General features: G+C 34.0%; 1 protein-coding gene across 1 annotated transcript; it reads left to right on the top strand.

Moving 5' to 3' along the window:
* The first annotated feature begins 4,291 nt into the window (after positions 1-4,291).
* On the top strand, positions 4,292-6,096 carry LOC109161180. Its single transcript, XM_019309539.1, has one exon. It carries the CDS (start codon positions 4,538-4,540, stop codon positions 5,888-5,890), a length of 1,353 nt encoding a protein of 450 aa, XP_019165084.1. The 5' UTR covers positions 4,292-4,537; the 3' UTR covers positions 5,891-6,096.
* Positions 6,097-8,701: the final 2,605 nt, after the last annotated feature.

Raw genomic sequence — 8,701 nt, 5'->3', positions numbered from 1 at the left:
AAGACGAAAAGTGAAATTTATTCTATTTTTATATCTTACACAAATCAATCGCAACTTCGCAAGCCATTCTCAAGTGATGTGTAGATAATTGGACGACTCCCCAATGACCCCATCCATAGGGACAGATCCAGAAAATCATCCGAGTGGGGGTAAAGGTTAAATGACGTTAGAAATATCAATCAGACATAATAATGTCAAAATACAAAATATATTATAAATTATAATGGAATGTTTTTTTTATATAGATCATGATAGTTAGGGTCAAATTAAAGTCAGAAATATACCTGAGGGGAGTGAAGATGTGAAAATATTTATGACAAAATATGAAACATAATCAATTAGATAAAATAATTTGAATAACACTATATTCATAAATACTTTTTAATTTTAATTTCTTTTAATTAGATCGATTTTTCTAAATTAATTCGAATATAATAAACTATAATATAAACTTGTATACTACATTAATTAAATGATTAATAAAATGTAGACTAAAAGAGCATTTAATTTGTTAATTAAATGATTCATAAAAAGTATACTAAAATACTAAAAAATATTTAATTTATCTTATGACGAAATGAAAGAGATAAAATAAATGAGAGAAAAAGTATTGCTAATGAGATAGACCTTTTAAGGTTAAGTTTAAAGTTCAACCAACTAAATTACTCAAATTATTGATAATTTTAACATAAATATAAATTTTATATAACATTTAATGCTATATATATATATATATATAAAGGGGTGGGGTGGGGAGGGGTGTACTCTTTTGAAGTGAAAATGACATGTAAACAAACAGTCAAAAGGAGAAGAAATTTTGAATTTTTTGGAGAATTCAAATATGTAAGGTTGGATGTAGCAACTAGCAAGCAATCGCTAGTTTTAGTATGGCCTTGCGGCTTACGAGCTGAGCTCTACCCTATTGCCTATACAAAGAGACATTTTCTTTATTAAAAAAAATAATGATAATTAAAGCATGTTTCCTTTTTATTTTAAATTTAATTATTTTCCAATTCTTAAAATACAAAATTATTACCAACTATTATGTAGTGTGATGGTACTGAACTTTCTCAATGTTTTTTGAGCTCCAAGAATCAATGTCCCACTACCGGAGTTCGAACATGTGACCACTCATTTGAAAGGCTAAGGGAGGTGTCATCACACTACATACAGTGTTGGTTGATATTTAAATGGTGATAGTCCTGAGACTAGCATAGTGATTGATTACCCGACTTCAAAATCACGGCTCAATGCGGTAAGGCAGGGTTCTTGTCCTAGTTCAAACATCATTGGAGTTGGGCTCCCTAGATTGGAGTAGCCGAGTAGGGTATGAGTTAGGTTCTTTGTGCGCATAGTAAGGTAGGAGATTGATTAAAAGTCTGCTCATGCGATTTGGATTTACATCCTCTAGTGGCTCTTGGGGCAGAGAACTAGATCGAGGTAGGATTAATCTGGCGTAAGTCGTAATTAATACTTATGTATTTAAAATAAAAATTAATTAGTAATAAGATGTGTATATAAATAAGAGCTAGTATGTATGTCAAAGACTTTGTGATTAAACAACATTGAAAGAGTCACAGGTTCGATATCTATAGATGAGTAGACAGATAATGATGAGTGAGTAATTCGGTATGTAGTGTTGAATGGGCAGGTAAATAATGACCGGTAGTAATTAGATAGGAGACATAAATTGATTGGTAATTATAAGTAAAGTGCATGTATATATTTATTTTTGTACTATGAAGTATAAAATATAAAAACATGCAATGTTTTATTTTTTAGCTAGAAAGCAGAAGAATTCTCTCACTATTGGATAAGCCAACCTATAAATTCAATTTTTACTTTCTACATGTATGAGTTTGAAATATATCATTAACATATACGGGTATTTGGTAATAGCTGTTAACTGATTGGGTTAGTGGATTTGACTAGTTGATAATATTAGTTGATAGCTGATTTCATATAAAATGACTTTTTCAAAAAACTAATCGAAAAAAACTGTTTTGAATAACTTTTTGAATTTTAGTGTTTTGGAACAATAAGTTGTTACAAAAAACTAATTAATCAAATATTCATATTGATTGTGTAACCACGTCAAACAATTAATAATGGTCAAACAAGTCAAAATTAACTGATAGGCTAACTATTTTATCAAAAGGACCATAATTATTTATAAATATTTAACACGGTTGATTTAAGGAATGTTATAACTGTCAACAATAGTTAATTTCTTTGGTCCTATACCTATTAAGTTAGTTTTACATTTATAATGTATTATTTTTGTAATATTTAGTATACAATGACCATATATATATATTTGATCGATCACATTACTCTCTCAAACATGTCATGTAGCTAAAATTTTAATTCTAAAATTTTTTTAAACCAAAAGATATAGACATCAACTTTTCAGGAACAAAAGAAGAAAAAAGGGTAAAAAATCTTGGTCGCAAATAGGGAAATGGCAAAATAATAATTGTACTTTAGTTCTTAGATCTTAGGTTCTGCAGAGGCCAGCTCCTATATTCCTATATTCACCCACTCCCTATAATGAAAGAAAAAAAAAATCACCTGGCAATTTTTTTTTTTTTTTTTGTCAAAAAACCTTCAATAATCTATTAAATCAAAACCAATAATATGTATGTATAAGTCACGGAGAGTAGGTCTCAAGTTCAAGAGAATCCCATCAAAAATCAACAACGGTCTAAGTAATAAAGGCACAATTTTGTTAACGCTTAGATAAATTAGACTTAAAAGAAAACTAAATCTAATCTAAACAAAAAAAAAAAAAAAAAAAAAAGGGCATTGCCAAGCTGCAACCACAAAATAACCATTAACTAAGAACATCAATGTTGTAAAAATTGACCTAGGCGTCCCTAGACCGAGATAATCAGTGTTGTAAAAATAACCATTAATCCCAAGTTTACTAAAAATCAGTGTTGTAAAAATTGGCCTAGCCGTTCCTAGACCGAGATAATTTCAACCCTAGGTGACTTTTATTAGTTGGTGTCCAACTTGGGCAAGTGATATTTTTTTTTTTTACCTGCTCGGCTACTCCTCTTTTATATTTCTCTAATACTCAACTAATAACCATCTAACATATGCTTGACTAGTTTAGTGATTACAATTACAGTCCAACAACTCTCGAGTACTGGGAAAAGTGAAAATAATATGCTCGAATTACTCAGCCGCCTAGGTCTAGGAATATGTGAGAATGACAAAAGGGCCTTGCTTGTGCCCTGATTTTCTTCTTCAAGTCTTTGAGTTGATTCAGTGCCCCTGTATGGATCAAGAACAGGCAGGTCCAGTTACCATCAATGTCTCACCTGCTCCCACGTGACATGGTGTCATCTTTAGGTTTATCCTCATGCATGCACCAGGACCAGGCCACCATCCTTCAAACATGTATGCCATGGAGTCCTTTGGTTTCTGATGCAGGGAAAAATGCATGGGGAAGATTATTTATACTTATTTAACTATATTTTCCCTAATTAATTTCATTTTTTCCTTAGCTTGTTCAATTACAATGACTACATATTTAAGTGTTAAAGTTTGCATAGTGAAGTTTGATGATAATTACGAAAATGCCATCGCGTTTTTTTTTTAAAATCTAATCAGATCCATTGAATCTTTACAGATGTAAGGCGAGATTGATTCTTATTTCTCTCCTATGGTATTGTTCTCACGGGATCCGTAGCCTATATACTGGCGACAAAATTGATTTTGTTGTCCCATTTTGTAGCAAAAAAAAAAAAAAAAAAATGTTTACTTAAAATTTAATATTTTCGCGACGGAAAAACCGATTGTCGCAATTTCACGTAATCAATTCATTGGTGCAAAGATTATGCGGGAGTGCTTCCCACTTTGCTGGAAGCCAAATCTCTTCTCCTATAAAGGTTGAATCCACAACCCCGCCTCGACAAAGCATTTGGGAGAATGTAAATCACGGTGACTCAATGGCTCAGCAAACAGGGCTAAATGTCGATGTGCGGGATTTGCCCACTTTGACATAATCCCCAGATTGTTACTACCGAGATTCAAACCTTGGTCTCTTTTCCCAAATATTATCTACTGAATCAGTAATTTCACAGTATCATACTATCAAAATTAACTATAACTTTTGACATAGTAATAATAAACACTTGATTTGACAATACTTCATTATTTTATCCGGGCATTATTTGACATAACTAGGTAGAATTTAATTCATACAATAAATAATGCTAGCAAATAGTGGTGAAATTTTTCAATATAAATAGGCTAAACTTTTCAAATAGTGGGATGATCCTAGTTCTTCGTATGTTCCATCAAGCTAGATAGCTCCACCACCACCCTAGGACTCCTTTCTCCTACTCCTCCACCTCCACCACCACGAATGCACCTCCGCCACCCGCCACCGGCCACCGGCCACCGCCGTAGTTACAAGTCAAGGCCTATATATGTAGCCACAGCTCAAAGCTAGCTAGCCCTATTTGTGAGAAACCCCAAAAAGTTATTCAAAATTTCCATTTTATGTGCAATTTTGAAGCCCACATTTATGTTTCCCACCAATCATGAAAACCCTTTCCCTCTCCCCTATGATCATCCCCAAAACCCTAGCTCAACACACCATGATTTAGATCACCAACCACCTCCCTTTCACCTCCACTTCCCCTCCCCGTTTCTCGACGACACCGACGACTCCCCGTTGAGCCAAGTGTTCTCCCAGCCGCCGCAGCATGGAACCCACGACGCCGCCGCCGGAGACAACCAAGCCGGCCGGGGCGGCAAGACTAAGAAGGGCGGCGGCGGCGGCCGGAAGAGAAACCCCGGCAAGAAGAAGGACCGGCACAGCAAGATATGCACGGCGCGAGGGGTGAGGGATCGGCGAATGAGACTCTCCCTGCAAATCGCTCGAAAGTTCTTCGATCTCCAAGACACGCTAGGGTTCGACAAGGCCAGCAAGACCATAGAGTGGCTGTTCTCCAAATCCAAGAACGCCATCAAAGACCTCATGAGAACCAAGAACATCAACGCCGCCGGCTTCTCAAGCAGCGATGAATATGAAGAAGTGGGATCAATCAGCACGGCCACAAAGGAGTCACGACAAGAAGCCAGAGCTAGGGCTAGGGAAAGAACAATGGAGAAGAAGAAAAAGAAGATGATGATGATGATGATAAGAGGTCTGGAAAATTCAAGCACTAGTAGTTTTGAGCAATTGGGATCTTCAAGCAACAGCCCTTTTCTTGAAGAATCATGTTGTCAAGAAATTAAGAGCAATAATCCATGCACAGACTTAACTCAGCCGTTCAGTAGGCAGTATTTGAAAGAAGAAGAAATCAGGAGCAATAATCCCTGCACAGACTCAGCTCAGTGGTTCAGTAAGTCGCATCTGGGAGAAGAAGAAATTAGGAGCAATAATACATGCACGGACTTAGCTCAATGGTTCAGTAGTACGCAGTATTTGAAAGAAGAAGAAATCAGGAGCAACAATCCCTGCACAGACTTTGCTCAGTGGTTCAGTAAGTCGTATCTGGGAGAAGAAGAAATCAGGAGCAATAATATATGCACGGACTTAACTCGGTTCATTAGTAAGCAGTATTTGGGAGAAGAAGAAATTAGGAGCAATAATGTCCCATTAGGGTTCGAAAACCAATTCTCTAGTAGTGTTGGGATCATGGAGAATTATCAAGAACATAATAGTGAAAGCTTCATGGGTTTTCTTGGGAATTGGGATCTCGCCGGCGCTGGCTCCGGCGCCGGAATCAGCGCTTATACAGATGGATTATTGGCTCCATTTCCAGGTATTAATCCTAGTACTACCCTTTATTTCGATGCCACGAGTTTTCAATTCCGGCAGCCTTTGGATCAAGAAAGACAAATCTCCTACAACCCGTATAGTTTGGGTTAATGCATATGATTAAAATGTATGGATTGTCCTATATTTTTATGGGCAACTATATATAGTATCCTATGTTCTTGAATTATTGCACTAAGTACAGAACTGCACATTTATTAAAGAGCTTTTTGCAACTATTGTATACCAGTAGCAGATACTAGGGTTACGGAGAGTCTTGAACTTTCCGCTTGTGGAACTTTTTCTTGCTTTCATGTTGGAATGAGGACAATTATATATATTTGAAAAATCAAAACTTTTTCACTTATGCTTTAAATCAATTTTCTATTGTAATAATTCTTAGAATACTAAGTGACAAATGAGCCATTGGAGAGATTAAAGGATATGCCATTATATATAGTGACATTTTACCCTAGGATATAACTTTTTATAAGGGTAGTCGAAATATAAAATAAAGAATTCTAAGGGTAAATCAACCAATTTAATCAATTTTAAGTTTGCATGATTGAACCTAGTTAATCCATTTCTTGGTTTGGAAGTTTAACATGGTAGATTTATCTGAACTTGTATCAATGAAGCATACATTAGATTTATTCTATCATAAAAATGGGCATGTATTGAAGGAGAAAAAAATCCTAAACGACATCGAGGGCTGAGTCCGGCCACCTGTCATCGAACGTGGTTGACTGTTACGTAAGAATTAGAAAATAAAGTTGCATTTTCGCTATTAGTTATAGTTTTTGACAGTTGTGTAGTGGTAAACGTTTGATTATGACAATTAATATCAAAGCAGGTCGAATAATCCCACTAGCTATATATAACTTTTGATGTAGTGTATGTTAACATAGTGGTAATTAAGCGTTTGATTCTGACAAAGAGAGTCATTAAAGGAATTCAACGTCGGTCTATAAAATGCTTGAAGACATTAAAATGGAGTTTTGGTTGTGCCCCTTTAACACACACATTAATTGCAAGGATTAATTCATTTTGAAGAACAGCAACTAGTTAAATTGCTGGAAATGAAATACTATTATACTGGCATTTTAATTTCATTAATTATATAATTTTGAAATATATTATTTACCCATATGTTTTAGTTTAATCTATTGACTTCACTGTCAAAAAGCTGCAGTTAATCTTTTATGTATTGAGTGTGTCAAACTGCAAATCTATATGTACAAAGCTACATTCAGGGAGACAAACTAGTTTTATAGAATCAAGGAATTTTCTGGTATTGTAATCCTATTATATATATTTGAAATTCTATATAAGTTGTCTCGAATTCAACAATTTCCTTGTTCTTTATTATCTTTAATGAAAGTAGTCGGAAATCAAAAGCTAACAGTTACAAGTCAGTTACGCACCGACTACTTTAGAGATCAGAAAAAATATACATCGATATTAGCGACCACCAATCAAAAGGGATTGGTAACACTGACACCAATACAAGTCGTCGAATCAAAAATTTTGAATGAATAAGTCATCGGTAAAATAATGAGTTATCGTAGAGGACAATCTTGAACATTAATTTTTGTTATAACTACATACTGGCTTTGACATGGTTGTCAAAATTGTTGTATGAAATTCATGAAGCCTATTGGTGAAGAAAAGAGTCTAAGACAAACTCTTTATTGATGTCAATTTTTAGATAAATGTAGGTCTCAATTATGTTGTCGTGGGCAGCAGCCCTACAACATAAATTACTGTCCTTTGAAAATGTTTCTTGACCACAGATTTCCAACACATACGCTAATAAGGTCAAAGTTTCTTGTCTAAAGGACGACATAGTACCATTTTTAAACTCCATAAATGTCAGTCTTGAATAATTCCATTTAGAAATTTCAATTCCACCTTAAGGTTTGAAGAAAACAAAAAACATTAAAATGGGACATTTGATTGCAGTGAGGGAATTGCAATTCTAGAGGGTGAAATAGAGTAAGAATTTAAATTTATGTGTTTGATTTATATGAATAAAATTATTAAAAATTTCAATTCTAGTGTTTGATATTAATGGGGGAAGTGAATGTGAATAAGCGGTATAAAGATCAAAATGTGCATACTTATTATGGCCCTATTCGGTAATAGTTGTTAGATGTTAGCTGATTGGGTTAATTAAAAGGTATAATTAGTTAATAACATTAGCTGATTGTAGAAAGGTGTTTGGTAAATTAGCTGATAACTGTTTGGTATAATTCATTTTCTAAACTAATTGAAAAAGTTGTTTTGAGTAGTGTTTTGAATTTTAGCATTTTTGAGTATAAAAAGCTAATTAACCAAACATTTATATTGATTTTTAAACCAAGTCAAACAACTAATAGTGGTCAAATAAACCAAAATTGGCCTATAGGCTAATAACTATTTTACCAAACAGGGCATATATCAAACAAATGAAACGTTAATTTTAGGTTAGAAAAGGAAAGGTTAATTTTGTCTCAATGATATCTTTTTTCTTTTCAAAAATCGCCGAATTGAAAATAGCAGGGGAGACATGGGATTCTAATTTTATGAAATAAGAGAATTGTCATTCCCTCCAACCAAACAAAGAAATTTAATTTATTACTTACCTTCGGATTTAAGTGAGAATGAAATTCTAATTACCTCCAACCAAACGAGCTTAATGGGTGCAGGACCGTCGATATGATTATATATTTTCGAAATATCACATTAGTTGGTAATTGGTATCACAAGTAATTAATTCATCAATTTAAACAATTAAAAGAGAAAAAAAAAACAAAAAACAAAACAAAACAAAACAAAAAAAGTAACATGATATCTCAAGAGACAATCATATCTCAGTGGATGGAATTCTTCATAGTTCATACATAACATAGCCGACTGTACTTGTTCAATAATTATGTCAGGTAC

Source organism: Ipomoea nil, unplaced genomic scaffold, assembly GCF_001879475.1.
Source record: "Ipomoea nil cultivar Tokyo-kokei standard unplaced genomic scaffold, Asagao_1.1 scaffold2921, whole genome shotgun sequence".
In the NCBI taxonomy this organism is placed as follows: domain Eukaryota; kingdom Viridiplantae; phylum Streptophyta; class Magnoliopsida; order Solanales; family Convolvulaceae; genus Ipomoea; species Ipomoea nil.
Note: the sequence above shows the minus strand (reverse complement) of the source record. Positions and strands in the feature narration are given on the sequence as shown.

Excerpts from the sequence above, each read along its gene's own strand:
- LOC109161180 (XM_019309539.1), top strand. The coding sequence starts at position 4,538 with ATGTTTCCCACCAATCATGAAAACCCTTTCCCTCTCCCCTATGATCAT.